Genomic DNA, 19,198 nt, shown 5'->3' on the forward strand with positions numbered 1-19,198 from the left:
CGAAGTGATGTCCTCAGCACTAAGGTAGCAGAATTACAGCCTGGAAGAGAAGTGACACTTTGAGAAGAACTGGTCTTAAATTTTTCTTTTTCCCTACCAGTTCCTAAGACTATTTGAATTTATTAAACTCTTTCTAAAATTTTGGGTCTGACTGCACTGCTTTCTGTCACTTTAATGTGAGTGTTCAGTGTAAGGAGCAAGTACAATCTCTTGACATCTAGGTCTCTCCACCATGTGTCTCCTGAATGGATTTAGTGATGTGCTATCACTGATATTGATTATTCTCTACTGCCTTTTAAACAGCAGTGTCAGAAGTCCTTTTGATCCCTTCTAGTTATGTTGTATTAATTTCTGGAAGCCTTCATTAAAATACTGGAGGACAATTCACTTGTGAGTATTCATCCATGCTTTGTGAAGTTGTCACATAATTAAAAGTTATGGATATCCAACAAGGGAGAATAAATGCACAATCTCCATTGCCTTACTCAGATATGCCTAGAGATAAACACTGTTTTTTCATACAGGGTTTCTTAAAACCTGTGAAAGAAAACACCTCTTTCTGAAGGGTTTTTGATTTACCAAATGTCTCCTGGTCTGTTCAGAGTTAAATGTTTTGAGAATTTCAGCAGTTCCAAATATTTTCCTGATTTTTCTTTGCTGCAGTTAACTGTTAGCCTATTGTGCTGTATCATTCATAAAGAATAACTTTGCTGCTGCTCTTCAATAGCTTTTTTCCCAGAATAGCAATTTTCAGTGGTTTGGCAATGTCAAATAGAATTTCATAACTCAAAGTGAGTGATTTGTGGAGAACTTTGTGGATTTTGGTTTGCCTTTTTTTGGCAAACCATAAATATCACAGATACATAGCAAATCATGAAAACACCTAGCAATTACTTTAATGCATTGTTAATGGCCTTGTAGTTAGATGGTTTAGCTGGATTTACTGTTCAGTTTCTATCTTCTTTTGATGACCAAGCTGGGATAATTTGTGAATGACAAGTCCTGCAGCCCTTGTAATCAGAATAATGTGGCCTTTTGGAGAAACAGTCTCTCTGTGTTGGGTTGCATGTGCCTGGCAGGAGGATGCAGAGCATGTTTTACCTTTCATCTAGGTGATGTGACAGTTTAGAGTCCTTTTACTTCAGTCTTTATATATCTGAAGTGATGGCCTTATCTGAATGTGTCAAATAAACTTGTATTCATTCTTCATCTGCTATTCTCTCTTCCCTTCCCCATTCTCCACTCCCTTTGCTGAGATTTGGCTATCCAAGGTTGTATATGTGACTTTCAGAGACAAAAGGTACATTGTGATTTAGAGACAGGACAATGCAAGAACACTGTTCTGTGTTACTCTCTGGTGTGTCTCAATCTCTGTGTTCATTTGATAATATTTGGACAGCACCTAAAGATAATCTCATCTACAAAGTAGTAATACATAACATTTATATAGTACGTTGCATTTTCAGCGTTAGGAAGATTGATCTACTTGGTACACTGAATAAATGTTCATAGATATACTCTGTATTGTATTGGAAGTAATGCAAGTACTGAGTAAAGTTTGTGTTATTTCTTTTTCAACAGAATGCAGTAAGTATGATTTGTTTGCAGTGCTGATTTTGCTTCTTGCCAAATTTTAGGTCTCTATCATCTAATGCTATGTAAGTTTTACAATCTCTGAGTGACAATTGCAGTTGGTAAGAGGGGCAGAGTTTGATGTGGCTGAGAAAGTTTGGTGATCAGCTGTGATTTTTGCATCTACAACTAAAATGACAGAAGTAATCTGTGCTACCTCAATAATTTATAATCTGCTTGCATGTTCTTAATCTCATTTAGCAACGAGATCCTTAATTTAAATGTTTAACTGACTGCAGTTGCCCTCAGTCATAAAAACTATCAGCATAACTTGAGCTTCACAGATGTTGTATAGCAGACTTATTTGCTAGTGCAAAATGGCATAGTGCTTTATTCTGGAAATTTTCAAACTTCCTGAATAACCAAAGTGGTGTTCATGACTAGTAATTAAGAAATGCAGAAAAAAACAAGGCACAAGAAAGGTAATCCCACAACTCCAAATTCAAGGCCACCAGCACCAGATAGCCAAAATCACTCTTGAGTGTTGTTATTTCTGCAGATACATATATGGAATTCCTATAATATTAATGACTCTTTCAAGCACTCTAAAATAAAGGCAGAGAAGGTGCTGATTCCTTTTTGTTTGAAATGGGCATTTTCACTCAGGTCTCTGAATGGGCATCCAAACTGCACTCATTTAAGATAACAAAATAAAATTCAAGAGATGAAGTGGTGAGCCACAGCTTTTAGGCTGCAGTCCTGGTCCTGGTGAGCCCAAGCAGTAAAGCTTCAACTGATTTGAGCATACAAGACCTTTTCCTGCTGCATTTAGGGGCTTGCTGAGGCTATGCTGATGTGTATCCCTTTGGAAGTGTGCTGCTGTCATGTCATGGCCCTGCTCCTGGAGCAGTCCTGCCCTGTGATGGGGTAGGCTGCTGTGGCAGCAGTCACTGAGCAGCCTTCCTGCTGTCCACCCCTCCTCCTGGGTCTGCTCCAGTCCCTTCTCAAAAGGGTTACACATCTGCTTGCTCCCTAACCCAGCTATATATGAATTAGCCTTTTAGAGGATTTTTGGTCGATGAAGTTCTTTTAATTCCCATCATTTCAAGGGGCAATTACATGAGCAGTTTGCTGGCAAGGAGGAGGTGGGTTGACCTCTGGAGCCAATAATCTCTTAACCCAGGCTCAGCGGCAGCTGGAATAGCAGCCTGAGCCTCGATCTGTAGTGAAATAGGATATTTTATTGGCTACTGAGTGGAAAAGAGCTAATGCTGCTGTCATAGTTTTATTTAACAGACCCTGCAGGAGGCTACAGGGTAATCTGTCCCCATTTTTATATGGGGACAGATTAGTGCAGGCAAAAAAAGTTGTTTATTCCCTGACAGCACAGGTACCCTTACAACTTGGCCCAAGGAATCAATGCAGAGGCATCATGAATAAAACCTACAAAGGGTTTTGTCCCTCCCTGTGGAGAAAGGCTCAGGGAAGAAATTGGTCTAAAATTTTCAAACTCATCTTGATCTCAATCAAATATTACTCCAACCATCACATCACAACCAGGAAGGAGTAGTTAACACAGCAGCTTGTTGGCTTGCAACTTCTGTAGCAACTTGCTCCAGCTGAGTTCCAGGGTGTTTATACAACAGCAAACATGTTTTATCTGACAGGACAACAGCTTTGAGCAATTCATTATCAACTACTGTAATGAGAAGTTGCAGCAGATCTTCATTGAGCTGACTCTCAAAGAAGAGCAGGAGGAATACGTCCGAGAGGTAATATTTGAATGGATCTTTTCCTTATCCTCTCCTTTTCCCATTCTCCCAGCAAAGATACACAGGCATGTAGGCTGGAACCACTTTTCAGTGAACAGAGTCAGACCACAGAACTGGCATAAAGCATGTTTGTGTAGGGCTGTGTGGTTACATTAAGCAAAAAATGTTGGTTTGTGGTTTGCTTCACGTCGAGTTCTCCAGGTAAAAAATAGCCCCAACTCTCATTCGTTTGCTGGCAACAATGGCTGGCAGTTGTGAGCAAGGATAATCAATTTATTAGAAAATTCATGTCACTTTCTGGTATTAGTGCCATTACCCTACAGCCTGTGTTTTGGATTACACAGTAGTGTCTGGGATGCACCACGACAGCAGGCCCATCTAGTCCTTTGTGAGAGGGAATTGGGTGGTGAAAACAGTAACATGAAACATGAAAGAAACCAGAAATAGTTTTTGTTCTACTTTTCTTTCAGGTAAGTATTGAAGGGAGCTGTGTGAGCTTTATGGGTAAATTTAGGATGTCCTTTGGAGCCCAGACTCTGGTGTTTGATGTTACTCTGAGTGAACATCAAGCAGAAGTTTTAATAGGTTTTAGCAGTGCTTCCTGTGATATACAGAGCTCAGACAAAATACCAGCTCACAGACGTAAACACTGGATGATACCATTTTGCTGTATAAACATTTTTTTAAATTGCATAAAGTTCCTGCCTTGTAATCCTGGGGAATAACATGAAGTTTGGGCATTTTTTTAAAGTTTTTTTTTTTTTGCTTTTTGCATTTAGTGCCGAACCATCATTACTGCAGTTCAGTTTGTGAATATTTCAAATGCTTTGAAAGAACTAAGCTGTAAGAAGTACTACAGAGTGAAAATTCAAAATTAAATGGATGTTTCCTTCTTTCAGTTCTTTGCCCTACCAGTGTTACCTCCTGATGCATTATCATCTTATCCTGAACATTTTATTGCTGATACTTGCAAGAAATTAGGAAATTAAGAATATCTGAACAAGAGCCAGACCCTAGATTTTTCAAATGGTCTGATCTAAATTTAGCCCTCTTTCTTCCTCCCATTAGGGAAAAAGAAGTCCAGCAACTAAGAACTTAGAAATTTTGATCTCAGATGCTTGCAGTGAAACGGGCTGATTTCCTCCTGTCCAGTTGGGAGCATGGGCAGAGGAGGAGCCTGGCCTGGTGCCAGGGGAGTGCATGGGAAGCTGACACGGGTCGGGGAAAAGAATGGAGAGTGAGTTTGGCAGCTGCTCAGGGACAGTCATTTCGTGCAGATAATGTTAGTAGTCGATGATTGCAGTTTATTAATAAGTTGTTGGTAAGCATATAGAATTAAATTTGAAAGTAGCATCCTGGTTAACTGGAGTATAATTTTTATTGCCTAGAGGAAAAGCTCCCTTGATTGTTTTCCTGTTTATACATTTATTTTTTCTTACAGGGGATTGAATGGACTCATATTGAATATTTCAACAATGCTATAATTTGTGACCTAATAGAAAATGTAAGTTGTATTCAAGTATCTCTCTGAATAATTTTTCAGTGCATGGGTTTAATTTAGCTGTAAAGTCTCTTCAGGTCTTCACACACTTCAATTTATTTATAAACAAGCCACTTATTGTATTAGCCATCTTATTTTGTATAGTTAAAGTTTATTTTATTTTTTAAAAAGGGGTTTTATATAAGAATATATGCTACTGTTTTAGAAATATTCAGCAGCATCTGTACAGAAAAAGGCCTCAAAACAAACAAGTCTTGGATATTTACATTTAATGTTGTTTTCAATAGCAGATATTACATAGTGCATTGTAAATAATACTTCTTTTTATATGGAAACTAGAAAACTCAATGACATGTTACTGAGTGCTTGAGGTACAGAAAGTACTTGTATCTACAAGTACTAGTCAGAGGACTTAGTGCAACAAGAGACAAAATTCTTTACAATCTGAAAAGAAGAGGTTTTTATCCATTAACATAAAATGTATGCTGATTTTACCCATAAACTGGCTAAATTCTGTGAAGTTGTAGTTTCTACAGTCTGAGTAAATGACATGGAATTCTAGCATGGAGTTCAAGATTCAGATCTCAGAAGCAGTCTTTCAAAAACCCAGTGCTAAAATGGGCATGATGAAAAGACCCAAACCTTGAGATGGCTTGAAGAATATTTTTCTGGGTAGCAGAAGTCAAACAGGAGAGTGGTCACCTTTTTTTACCTTCATGGAATATGATGGAAACAAATACTAAAGCTCTTGTCTTGAAACTTCAGAACCAGACGGGAATCCTGGCGATGCTAGATGAAGAATGCCTGAGACCAGGAACTGTTACTGATGACACCTTCCTAGAAAAACTGAACCAAGTCTGTGCTACACACGACCATTTTGAGAGCAGGATGAGCAAGTGCTCCCGGTTCCTCAACGACACCTCCTTGCCTCACAACTGCTTCAGGATTCAGCATTATGCTGGCAAGGTAACTGGTTGAAACAGGGAGTCTTGTGGTGTGCAGGGGGTGTTGTAGTTGATTAAAAAATCCAGAGCTGTATGAATCTTTTCTGTCATAAGCCTAAGATTCGTGATTTGGGTTGGAAGGTTTTCAGAGATCACGGAATGGGTTGGGTTGGAAGGGATCATAAAGGTCACCTAGTTCCAACCTCCCTGCCACGGGCAGGGACACCTTCCACTAGCCAAGGTTGCTCCAAGCCCCATCTAACCTGACCTTGAACACTTTCAGGGACAGGACATTGACAGCTTCTCTGGGCAACCTGTTCCAGTGCCCCACCACCCTCTCACAGTGATGAATTTTCTCCTGATATCTAATGTAAACCTGCCCTCTGTCAGTATAAAGCCATTCCACCTTGTCCCATCACTACATGCCCTTGTTAAAAGTCCTGCTGCTCTAGCTGAAATCAAAGGCAGTTCTTCTCTCATCTAGGGAGAAAGATGCCTCATGTGCTTTGGTGCTGCTAGTAGGTCTCTGGAAATAAAACATTGTTTAGAATGACAAAAATTTGTGCACACTTGAAGGCAACATATTTTGGAAAGCATTTTCTTTGTCACTGAACTAGCTGCAGTCCTTAGTCATGTTGTTGAGAAAGTGGAGGTTTTTTTATATTTGAAGGAACTGAGTTTGATACTCTGTGTGTTCAAACAGATGGAAGAGAAAGCTATGCAGAGGGCTTGCAAATTTGTTTCTTACAACATAAGCAGTATAAATAAATACAAGTCTGATAGCTTTTGATGTGTAATTCATTATGACTTTTTATTAATGAAAATCAAAAAAGTTAAATGTGTAGAAAGAAAACAATTCCTTTTTAAAAAAAAATTTAAAAGTAAATGTAGGATTGAAACTATACCTCTCGTCTGAATCTGCTGAAGTGATATTTTCAGAGTAGAGACTATGTGGAAAGTGTTTCATTACCCGAGGACTGCTTAATGCTTTTTAACATTTTCACAATCTTGCAATTTTGAATAGCTCAATAATTTGCTCACCAAAATAGTCCTGGAAATATCAGACTTTCAGCCTTTGAGGCAGCCATTCATTGACTTAGCATTGTGTGTTTGACAGGAAGATTCTTTTAATTGCATATAATCTATCAGGGATTAATACTTAGGTATTTCTTTGGTTGTCAAAATTCTAAGTGAATTGAAAATCCCCCAGTTCTTTGAGAAGGATTGTGCACAGATTGTGTCTCAACAGCAGTGAGGGTCTTTGATTGTTACTGGCATTCGCTTACCCAGCAGAGCAGTCAGTGAATTCCTCCTATTTTGGGAGGAATGTTGTTTTTCCATCTTCAGCTGAGAACATTTTGATCTTGTCACTGGACAACAAAAGTTTGACCCTCCTTTTATGAAATATGAGTAAGTTCATACAAACAGTTTCTTTTGGTAGTGGCATTTTACTACACCTGAGAGAAAAGAATCATGTTCTCCGAGGTTAAAAATGCTGCCTGACTTCCCAGTCACTTGCTGTTGTGTAAAGTATGGCTATGTCAGTTCTAGTTTTGTGCAGTATTCTGTGTACATAGTACATATCTACACAGAGCTGAGAAATAATGAAGCTGAAGAATCTGTATTACCAGCCAGCTGACTTGTCACAATTAATCAAATTAAATTCCATACCCTCAAAAATTGAAGAAGCCAGTAGCAATCTGAGATCTACATGAAGTTCCCCTGAATGCCTCCTCAGTCTCCAGCTGCAGGTCAGAGCTTTGTACTAGTCCTTTGTTGTTGTTGGATTCCTTTCCTGGTAAAAGTCCTTTAAAATAACAGTCCCCTGGGCATTGCACAGCTAGCTGCTTGCTGCTGTGGTAGCAAAGAGGTGATATTTCATATTTTGTTTTAGTTAGGAAAATAATGTAAGCATTAGTACTTTGAAGGAAAGTGTATTTTTGCTGTTTTGATTCAAAAGAGAGGGAGAAAATCTTTTGTCCACAAAAAAAAAAAAAGATTTTTTTTGAGTATTGGCAGGTGGTGCTGTATCACAATTATCATGGAAGAGAAGAGTCTCTTCCATTTCAGAAACAAGAATTGATCAGCACAAGGAGCTGGTAGCAGTATGAGAAAATGCATCTTTCTCAGGTAGCTTGTTCACAGAAATTTTACCCAACAAAAAGTCTTCCAAATGTCAGATTTAAAATGAAAGCTGAAATATCTTTTGCTTGTTTTGACTAGTGAGAAAGAGGGAGGAATCAATTTCTCGGATCAGTTATAGTTCAAAACCTGCTCTGATGAGACTCTTCTCTCTTATTCAGGTTATGTACCAGGTGGAAGGATTTGTTGACAAAAATAATGATCTTCTGTACCGTGACCTCTCCCAGGCCATGTGGAAGGCCAACCACCCTCTTATCAAAGCATTGTTCCCAGAAGGTAACCCTGCTAAGATCAATCTAAAGAGACCACCAACAGCAGGGTCACAGTTCAAAGCTTCGGTTGCTACCCTGATGAAAAATCTTCAGAAAAAAAACCCCAACTATATCAGGTAAATAACCCTATGGCAAAGCTTTGGTGAATTTCTGTTTGGTGAAGTTAAAAATAAAATCAAATCTCAATATCCAAGGATAAACTACTGAAAACTATGGTTCAAACTCACAGCAATAGTTGTTGATGTGCTGCAAAGAAGTCTTTCTTTATGTTTTCCTTTCCAGGTGCATCAAACCCAATGACAAAAAGGCTGCCCACGTTTTCAATGATGCCCTAGTGCGCCACCAGATCCGCTACCTCGGTCTGATGGAGAACGTTCGGGTCAGAAGGGCAGGTTATGCCTTCAGGCAGGCGTATGAGCCTTGCCTGGAAAGGTACAAAATGCTGTGTAAGCAGACATGGCCCCACTGGAGAGGGCCAGCCAGGTAGGTAAACATCAATATTCTTACCTGGCCTGTTCCAGTGAGTGAAATTACTATCTGATTTTTTGAATTTGTTGTATATATTGCAAAATGACTATATTGCAGCCTTTGCTGATTCAGGTCTGAAAGAAAGGATGAGAGAGAGAGATACTGGAGTGGAATCAAAATTAGTAGGAGCTCCAGAATGATAAGGAGGGCATTTATCTTTAATAACCAACTTCCAAAGACTAGGAACACTCATTTCTTTGAGTACAGTCATGCAATCTTCCTCTGTCCTTTCAAGAATAATTTTACATAATGATTGGAGAACAACTATTACATAATACCTCTTGCAAATCAATTGTATTAAATATATAATTTAAAATTTCATGGTATGCGCTTGTATTTTTGCAAAAAATGTCTGGGGTGGGTAAATGAGCTTCTCTTGATTCTTGATTGATATATGTGGCCACCAATAGCATTATTTAAATTTCTTTCATAATAGAAGAAATTATACATTAACATCTTTAGAGAAACATCTAAGGCACAATTAGATTAACATCTTTAGCTACAATTCAGATCTTTGTTTGGAAATCTTTAGGTTATCAAGATATTGATGGAAGTGTAGTATTGATAACAACAGCACTGTAATAATCCTCAGAAAGATCTGCACAATTCCTCTCCCTTCTTTTTTTGTTGACATTTTATAAAAGGCAGTTGGTTAGAGAATAGAACATTAACATGTATCAAACTTGTCAGTCTGTTTCACATTTTGACATTAGTGTGAGCTCTTCCTTTTGCCTTTCTTTTTTTTTTTAGCAAAATAATTATAGATGTAAGAGGACAAAATAGGCCATTGCTGATGCTGCAGAATAAAAATTGCTCTTTTTTCATCAAATTATTCCGAATCTTTACAGTGATTATTCTTGCCTTTAGCTAAGTAACTAGTGAGTAAATTACTTGAATTTTCAATCTTCTTATGTCAAGCACTATTTAAGAGTTTAAAATATGCTTTCATATACTTTCCATAAATTAAGCTGTGAGTATGTAAACTAAGAAGTTTTAGAGCTGGGGGTCATGTTTGTTAAGCTCATTTACTCCTTCTTAGGGCTGGAGTAGAGGTGCTGTTTAATGAATTGGAAATCTCTGAAGAGGAATTTTCCTTTGGTAGATCAAAGATATTCATCCGCAACCCAAGAACAGTAAGTGAAAAATGCCTTCCGCAAAATTAAGCCACCCTCATGAGGATAGCCTGTTATGAGCTGCATCATTCACCACCTGGTTCCTACAGATTTTTCTAGACACAGTGCTTTGATATATTGCTGTGAACGTAGCATTAAAAAAGGCCCTTTTAAAAAGGCACTTATTAATGTTAGACCCATTAAAATTGGTGTGAGACGAAACTCTACAATAGCTGTTGGCCTGAGTTTAGCAAACTCTTATGCACTGACTTGTGACAGTGCATATGCTACAAATCTTGTTGGTGTATCTGCCTGTAGCTTTGGAGAGAAATAAACCAAAATGTGTCTGAGGTGGGACTTGAATAAAGAAGAGATTTCTCTTACGATAGCTGTGCTTATGGATCTTTTTTTTCTTGCCACTTCTTTCCTGCTGTTTTTCTTCCAATGTCAAACAAACCCCTAAACCCTCCACCCCCAGCTCTTCAAGCTAGAAGATCTGAGAAAGAGGCAGTTGGAGGACTTGGCTACTCTAATTAAGAAGATTTATCGAGGTTGGAAGTGCCGTACTCGCTTCTTGTTAATGAAACAAAGCCAGATTGTGGTTGCTTCCTGGTACAGGAGATATGCAGTAAGATACTATCCTTATTACATGAGGGGTTCTTCTCGTTGTTTGATGCATTTCCTCTTATAACCTCAATGTGGTATTTCATAGAATGATATTTTTCCTTGATATGTATGGAGAGATGTTGAAAGTATTCAACTTTGTCAGCACATAAGTACCTATAGTGTGAATAAAGATAACTTAGTTTCTACAGGCTGCTATTAAGTCTTTACATTGTGCTTGCTCTTAAATATTCAAAAGCTCACCAGAGTCCTTTAGCTCTGGGAGAGCAGGATTTTGTGGCCCAGCTGGGAAAAGTCTTTTTCATTCAGCTAAAATGCTGTGCTGCCTGGCACTTACAGTGCTTTCAGAACATATGGTTAATGTGTAAAAAATGTGCAGTAATATACATGTGCAGTTCTGTGGAATTCTGTCATTCCTAAGGCTTTTTGTATTTTTGCCTTATTTGGAACATTTGCATTTGAGGCTGAAGAATGCTGCCTGGGAGGATCCCAGGGATTTATTTTAATTATAACTCATAAGACTCATAATTCAGTATCATTATTGATACAGTTCTAAAGCAGTTTCAAATCTGTGGTCTGGGTATTCTGTGTCATGAACTGAACAGTCCTGTTATATGACCCTTTATTGTCTTTTTGTCAGTTAGTAAGTAACGTGGATTTATATGATGAAAAAAGATTGGTTTAAAATTTTAAAACCCTTCTTTAACATCTTATCTGCGTTTTGTTAGAGAATAGGACAAGCATATCAGAAAGCTTGCTAAAATATATGATATGGAAAGAAAGTCTTCTTAAGCTGCAAGTTGCAGAGTTGACAAGCACTTCTGTTTGTCATCTCGAAAGCCCTTAGTGTTTGCTTTGCTTCTCTTGGGTAATTAGAGGGAAGTATAGATAATTTGGACAAAGTATGAATAAATGCTTTTTTTACTGTAAAAATTAATCTCTCAGAACTTCTGTGATTAAATACACTGTTTCCACACACAGCATCACTACAGAATTGCATTGTGCCCTTGTGACTTCTTTGTGATCTCATGCAGTTTAATGAATTTAACATGGAACTACTGCAGCTAGATTGACACAACCTTAAATATAAAGAAATGAAAACAAATACATGACCCAGTTCACATAACTGTTGATTTCTTAATTGTTAAATCTTTATTTGGTCACTGGTGAACCATAGCAGCAGTTGTCTGATTATTTATGGGTAGTGATAGAGATATTTCCTCACTCTCTTCATGTAGATGGCAGGCAGCATTCTCCCAGCCCAGCATGGCTGTTAGTCATTGTGATTTGGAAGGTTTCATAAGAAATCTCTTGCATGAGTAAAGTTTTTTTGACCATTCCTTGTGCTGGGTTTAAGGATCTGCAGACACTCGCCTGTCTGTTCCCTTGCAAGGCATGGCCTAGAGGAGATTCTCTCTAGCTTTCTCACAGAGATGTTCACTGTCATTGAGTGGACTGGACTGAGCGTCAAGCCTAAAAGCCTTGTTGGAAAGCCTATCAACTTACTAACCACTGGGCTACTGGGGAACTGAGTTTTTAGAAGGAAAATGCTCATCTCTCTAGGAATTATGTTGTTCAAACTGGCATCCTTGAATAATACTCAAACACCTTATTCAGGAATCCATGGTTTTGGTTTTTTCCTGTCCCAAAGTTATCAGCATTTGGTATCATTAAAGGGACTGAGGGTAATAGTAACAGTGCAAGTCTTATGAAAAGGTGATAAAAAGCTTAGCCAACAAACCTGAGCACTTGTGATGGTTTGTATGCTGCTCTGTTGGTGGGAAAAACAAGTAAAGCTGTTACTGCTAGCATTTAATCTGCATTTGTGCTGCTGACCATGAACTTAGTGTTTCTGTAAACAGAGACTGACATTGTCCATGCAGCAGTGTTGATGTGCTTTGTTTCCCCTCGGATTGGACACAGAATCTACACTCTGATCTGTTTGGTCCAAAATTGTTCAATTTTTTTATATTTAATGCTTGTATCCTCAAGCATATTGTCAAATGTTAGTAATGAAAGGTTTATTATAGAGTATTTTACAGTTGAAATACTCTGTTGTAAGCATCACGTATTTATTTCCAATACAGCAACAAAAAAAGTATCAGAAGACAAAGAGTGCAGCTATTCTAGTACAGTCGTTCATCAGAGGATGGAAGGTGAGTTTCCTGTTACTGCAGCTATCTCTGTATGGTGAGGAAAGGAGCAGGTCAGAAAGCTCATTTCAAGCAGACTGAGCCTCCTGACTTTCATGCCTTCTATCCACAGAGGTGTGGCTGTGCCACAGCCATTGTTAAACACTCAAGTTTGTTGTAGAAGAGGTGAGTTTGGGACATTTCCATATGCTGCCTGCACTATAAATCCCTGCAAACAATGCAAGTGGAAAGCTGGGACCACACTAAGCTACTGGGTTATCCTTGAGGCATCTTCTGCTAAAGGATTTGGAGAAAGGAGGTCTCTTTGCATGGGCTGGAGTGTGAATGAGTGAGTCTGATTATCAGAGCAGACCTAGGTACACACTAATCAGGCAGCCCAGCAGCTCTAGAGCAGGATGCTCTGAGACTCTGCCACTGGGCTTATGAAAACTGTAGAGTTGGACTGATTCAAAAGAAATAAATTATGGCTGACAGTTATTTTAGAGTTAACAGGATTCTCAGAGAATGATAAAAAATGAAAGCAGACTTAGAACAAAGAGTTTGGGTTGCCTGGGCAGTATGTTACTTGAGTTAAGACTTCAATTCTTCACTGTCTGCTAAGCAGAGGAGTGAAAATGTACCTGTGTTGAGCAGGTAGTTTATTGCTGTTGGCTTGTCCTCTGCCTCAATTTGCCACAACTTTGCTTCTTCTCTGAGAGGTTTGTACTTTGTGAAGGGATAATCTTGCAGCCATAGTAGAGATTTAAGGAGTGATGCTGTAATAAGAGGTGAAACTGAGGTTAGCAGCTCAAATGAAAGCAGCCATACTGCTTAAAGCAGCTACTGCTGTCCAGCTTCAGAAAAAATGACCCTGGGCTCCTCTGTTTTCTTATTAACCTTTCACCACCCTGCTAAAGGTGGCTTTCCCCTCTATTTAGGGAAGAGAGAAGTTCCTTTACTTCTGGAGTCAGGTCCCTTCCTGTTGGACAGGGAAGGAAGGGGCTGCAGTTAGTAGCTATTAGTGTAAACAGCTCTCTCCTGCCCAGAAGGCTTTAAAGTTTGGCAGCAATAAGCTAACATAATTTGATTTGGATATTTTTCTTGATTTTGTCTTTATTTTGTTTAAATGAGTTAAAAATACCCTTTCAGCCTGACTATTGATGTGCTATCTTTTCCCATGAGCATTATTTGAAGAAAACCAGGTTAAAAGCGTCATCTCAAGTTATGGTTTTGTTTGCCATGGGAGAATAAGCTCTTTTGCAGTAGCATTACTGTGCATGAAATCTTGATGTGACAACGGCCTTTAGTATGCCCCAAAGTCAGGCAATTTAATAGTGATTTATTCTTTATTGCAATCTAAATGGATAAGACATTTACTGTGTGCAGAAAAAGTCTTGTGGCCATTGAGCAAACAGACATATTGGTATCTCAGGGGAAAAGGGCAGAAAACTAAACATTGACCTAAGCTCCCCTGAACTGCCAATCCCAAGCTCTCATGTGTGCACAGAACCCTCTCTGGGACATGTTAGGCTGTGTAGCATTTGTGAACTTATTTGGGGATTTGGAGGCATTGTTTCTTGGTTTTGTCTAGATTTGCAGGTTGCAGTTTAAAATCATAAAAAAATTAGTTAGTAAAATAATGTTTTCAATTGTTTCCAGGCTCGGAAACTTCTTCGGGAGCTCAAGCACCAGAAACGTTGTAACGAGGCTGCCACGGTCATTGCTGCTTATTGGCATGGTACCCAGGTAGGAAAATGGCAACAAATTGTGCACTTCTACACAGAATGAAGAAGGCCCTTCAGGATAGTTTTTTGTGAATATTTTTCAGTGGCTTAGACTGCTTTTACTGCTTAAACTGTTTGGGTTTTTTTGGTTTCTCTTTGCTGCTAACATGTTTTAGCTGGTGCAATCTGGGAAGCTGGGACACGCTTTAATATTGCTGTTTGTAGTGACTGCTTTCTTTCTTTCTTTTCTTCCCACACCAATGGGAACTTGCAGTAACCTTTTCTTTCCTAAGCTTTTCTATATCCCATTTTCAAATACATCACAGGCACGAAGGGAACTGAGACGACTGAAAGAGGAGGCTAGAAATATACTTGCTGTTGCTGTTATTTGGGCTTACTGGCTTGGATATAAGGTACTTCATGCATATGTCACATATCCCCCTCCATTACCCAACATTATCAACATTTAATCAGTAGTAAATAGTGAGAATTAATGACTAATACAATTGACTCCAAAATAATAGAGCATGATCATCTATTTGTTCCATTTCCATTCATGCCAGACTTAATAAATCTGACAGCATTCTGTATGCCAGTTTTTTGTAGAGGAGGAAATTCTTTGCATGGCAACCAAGTAGTGATTTGCACTAGCAAGCCATTATATTAGATTAAAAGTGACTAGACTACAATATTCTCAAATTAGGAAATGGTTTGAACTACATGTAAATATGCAAAGCATGGTCTGTGGGGGGAGAGAAGGTTGGGGTTTTATGGTGTGTTCCCCCCTACACCCCTAGCAAGTGCTTTCAGTGACACTGTTACTGATCCAATTGAGATTTTCACCAGGCTGTAAGGTCTGCACCCTGGACAGTCTTCACCTAGAAGTTCAAACCAACACTATTAAATTTTAGGTTAAATTGGTTTCATTGATTCTCTGGCTGTGATTTGAATCAGTAAGAAAATTTCAGTAAGTACAAGTAAAGCACAGATTTATGAGCTGATCTTTTAGCAGAAAATGATGTTAGTTTGCAATTCTAAACTTACAGCCCTAGAAAAATCCCAGGAATTCCAGCATCAGCTGTTTGTTTTCAGAAGCAAAGTCCCACTGAAAGATTCTTGCTAATCCCCAGCCTGTAGTTGTGGGTTATGTGAACATTTGAAATGCTGTTCACTAGAGGCCAAAAATGTATTGGTTTCAATTATTAAACTCCTGATTTAGTTGAAAACCATATTCAGTAAATACATGAAGTTTAACACATTTTTCAGTTATTGTTTGAGTTGGGGGGAGGGTGTTGTCAGAACACCTTGCCAGCAGAATGGAGAAATGTGCTCAAATTACATCTGGAGTACAATGTTGAGTTTGACCTTTGCTATTTTTGATATAAATCTATGAGATTTATAGTGAAATGGCAGCCCTGGGAATCCAAACAAACTTGTACAGGGTTTCAGATCTAGCTTGATATTAGGTAACCATACAATGTGACAAACATGCAGTTTCCTCTGCATGTGTTTAAGTGCAATAATATTGACAATTTACTTTATTTTTAACCAGAGTTCCTTTCATCAAAAACTTCCTCAGTACTGCAGAAGTGATATTTATTTTCTTAGGTATAAGGTGTTCATTAGAATCAAAAGGTACAACCAGAAGGTGGATGCAATAGTGTTAACTGTGTTAAAGCTCCTCATTTAAATGTTTGGTAGATTTGGATAATTTTTAGCATGGTTTAGTACTTTTATCAGTTGGCTCATGGGAATTTAATGACAGATTTTCTCCTTATTCCTTAAATATAAATAATCTAACTATAATAATATATCTAAAGATAATCTAAATTAAATTAATATTAGAAAAAGAATTACAGTCTCTGATAAGAGACAATGTTTTATTGGTGTGATGTTTTATCTAATCCCGGGGGAAAATTTAGAACAAAAGTTTCGAAAAGTTATCATTAGTAATCACTTGCTTTACCAAAAATAAAATAAAACAAGATAAAACATCAAGTACTCAGTTTCCTTCCTTTTCACATGGTGGACAACTACTTAGCTTTGCGTAGTTCTTGCTCTTGCATTTTGTGCAGTAGGAGCTTTTCTTCCATGCGGACGAGTGAAAACATTTTCTTTGAGTCTGTATCTAATGCACATTAACCTTTCCAGCTGCACCAGAAGAGCGTAACTGGCACAGGTTGGAACTGCTGCTGCAGAAGTCTGATAACTAATATCTTGACAAGTGCAGATATATGGCTAGAGCTGTTGTGACTGACCCTAAAATACTGGAACTTTTCCTTTTACTTGAATGTTGTCATCAGATAGCTGAATAACAAATGCACTGGTATCCTAAAATGCAGCATTCTGTTGAGTTGCCCACACATGCCTCTGTGGTTAGAATACTTTGCAAATTGCTTTCCTAAAATGGAATGATTGATGGAAGGTAGGTAGGTGCCTATCTCTTTGTACATGAGGAAGGCACAAAGTCTGGGGGCTTTACCCCTTAATTCCACAGACAGACATAATTTACCAGGCTGGAGAATTGTTTTTTACATGATCAAAACACAAAATAACCTCCAGAATAAAAGTTGCCATTACAATGCTGGAAAGTCATCATGACATATATAGTTTCAGAGCTGATTCAGTTCTGCCCAGGCCCTTGCCAGTGGAATAAATGACTAGATAGTGAGATTTTAGTAAGTCTTGATTTTCATACACATCATACGCAACTGCAGGCAATGCTCTCTAATTAGAATCAATTTATGGGATATTTACAACTCATTGCAAGATGTGCACAGAAGAGGAGGAAATGCTGATAGCGAATAATGGGGCTGACAAAATCCTTACCTGTACATGCCACTTAAGCAGCAGTAGAGGCTTTTTTGACCTCCTCTGTGGATTCACACTGACACTGGGTGTTAAAGGTTAAATGCTGCTCTTCCACCTTTTTATCTCCTGGTTGTAAGTTGGCTGCTGTGTTTGGGAGAGGCTGTTTCCTGGTGGTTGTGCTGTCTGCATCGGTGTGCTGGTTTCAGCCGGGATGAAGTTAATTTCTTTTTTTTTTCTGTCAGTAGCTAGTATAGTGTGGTGTTTGGATTCAGAGTGAGAATACTGTTGATAGCATACAGGTGTTTTGGTTTCTGCTAAGTTGTGTTTATCCTAAATCAAGGACATTTGCTTTCTTGTGTCTCATGCTCTGCCAGTGAGAAGGTACACAAAAAACTGGGGGGGAGCATAGCCAGGACAAGTGACCTGAACCAGCCAAAGGGATATTCCACACCATAGAATGTCATGCTTAGTATATAAGCAGGAAGGGACCAGTCTGGGGAGAGGAACAGGGTTGCGTTGGTCCATGGCTGGTGAGCAATTGTGTTGTGCATCACTGATGTTGTTTTGGGGTTTTTTTCCTTTCACTTTCTTTTTATTATCCATTAGCATTTTAACTCGTTCTGCTCTTTATGATTAAACTTTTCTTATCTCAATCTACATACATTATTTTCTCCTCCCCATTCCCCCGGGTTGGGGGGAAAGAGGGGAGGAGGGAGTGTGAGCAGCTATGTGGTTCTTGGCTGCTGGCTGAGGTTAAACCACAACAATAGGGCTGTCTCTTTTGTTCACTATCTAAACCTTTTAGGCTCGAAGGGAGTTGAAACGCTTGAAGGAGGAGGCTACGCGTAAGCATGCTGTTGCAGTCATTTGGGCTTACTGGCTTGGTCTGAAGGTACTTTCTCAAATGCTCCCATCTGTCCACATCAACTCAGCAAAGCATCATACTAACACTTATTAAACAAGCAGTTGTGTGGGCTCCATAGCAGGGATGCTTTTTTGCACAGTATTACATTGTTTAATTTTGTCATGGGCTTGGCTGAAAAATTCCTGAGCTGAAAATGCCTCATTTCCAGCAACATTGAGGCACTGCATGTTTTTTGTCCTATCAGGAATTGCAATTTTCAGGTGAAAGACAAATGTCAAATTAAAGTGATTCAATTACACTTGATGACTTAAAAATCTGACCTACCTTGGCAAAGATCCTATCTGGAAAGATTACAGGGATGTATTTTCTTGTTGTGACCTCTTCTTGTTTGAATGGGAAGTAGGGTGGAGTTGTCTGACTCTCACTGTGCTCACCTGACCCTAGTGTCAAGGGCACAGTGTAAAGCCAATGATCATGTTCTGTTGCATCCAGCAGCCTTTTTTAGGGCATGGCACTGCATGCAGTTAGCTGTGGCTTGTGACAGCCATGAACTCCCAGAAAAACTGAGATGTACGAAAGTCTTTTGTTTTCTGTCCCTTGCTTTCAAGGACTGGTTGGCAAAAGAAAACACATCTGTAATCTGGAAAAATGTAGTTCTGCTCTGTAAATAGACTATGAAAATGGCATCTTGAGATTTTCAGGTCTGTGCCCAAATGAGTTAGATAACAGAGTTTCACAGATGCAGCCCTGAAGAGCTGCAGAAATCTGAAACAGTTTTGTTTGGCTGGGAGTGACTGCTGCTAATAGTGATATTGCAGACTACATAAGAATAAAAGGAACAATTTGATGCAGAGTAAAGTTCAGCTCTCATGTTCTCATACTCACCCTAATGATAATGAAACAGGAAAATAGATAGAAAACATACAACTATATATAATACCCGTTCATTTGTATATATATTAAAAAAATCCATTACAACACATACATGGAAATCAGAATTGGAAAATACAAGGAGCCATTTTAAGAAGTCATTCTGCAGATCAGAATCACACTTTAGGTACTGCTGCCAAAGTGGGTCTGTTTTTATGATTTTAAAAATGAGAATATGTCCCTCTTGAGAACTCAGAGGCTGTTTTATATCAAACAGCAACATTTAAATGAAAACCGATGTATCCAAAACCTTTAAGGAACATTACAGC

At 38.6% G+C, this 19,198-nt stretch overlaps 1 protein-coding gene across 1 annotated transcript in view; it reads left to right on the top strand.

Moving 5' to 3' along the window:
* MYO1B (myosin IB) overlaps window positions 1-19,198 on the top strand; it is a 90,473-nt gene that overhangs the window by 62,562 nt on the left and 8,713 nt on the right. The window contains exons 13-23 of the mRNA XM_009069576.1: window positions 3,240-3,344; window positions 4,786-4,848; window positions 5,611-5,811; window positions 8,093-8,319; window positions 8,486-8,686; window positions 9,771-9,864; window positions 10,322-10,471; window positions 12,555-12,623; window positions 14,259-14,345; window positions 14,650-14,736; window positions 17,940-18,026. Of these exons, the coding sequence (XP_009067824.1) occupies window positions 3,240-3,344; window positions 4,786-4,848; window positions 5,611-5,811; window positions 8,093-8,319; window positions 8,486-8,686; window positions 9,771-9,864; window positions 10,322-10,471; window positions 12,555-12,623; window positions 14,259-14,345; window positions 14,650-14,736; window positions 17,940-18,026 (1,371 nt within the window). The remainder of the gene's footprint in view (window positions 1-3,239; window positions 3,345-4,785; window positions 4,849-5,610; window positions 5,812-8,092; window positions 8,320-8,485; window positions 8,687-9,770; window positions 9,865-10,321; window positions 10,472-12,554; window positions 12,624-14,258; window positions 14,346-14,649; window positions 14,737-17,939; window positions 18,027-19,198) is intronic.

This window comes from Acanthisitta chloris, unplaced genomic scaffold (assembly GCF_000695815.1).
Source record: "Acanthisitta chloris isolate BGI_N310 unplaced genomic scaffold, ASM69581v1 scaffold9122, whole genome shotgun sequence".
NCBI classification, from domain to species: Eukaryota; Metazoa; Chordata; class Aves; order Passeriformes; family Acanthisittidae; genus Acanthisitta; species Acanthisitta chloris.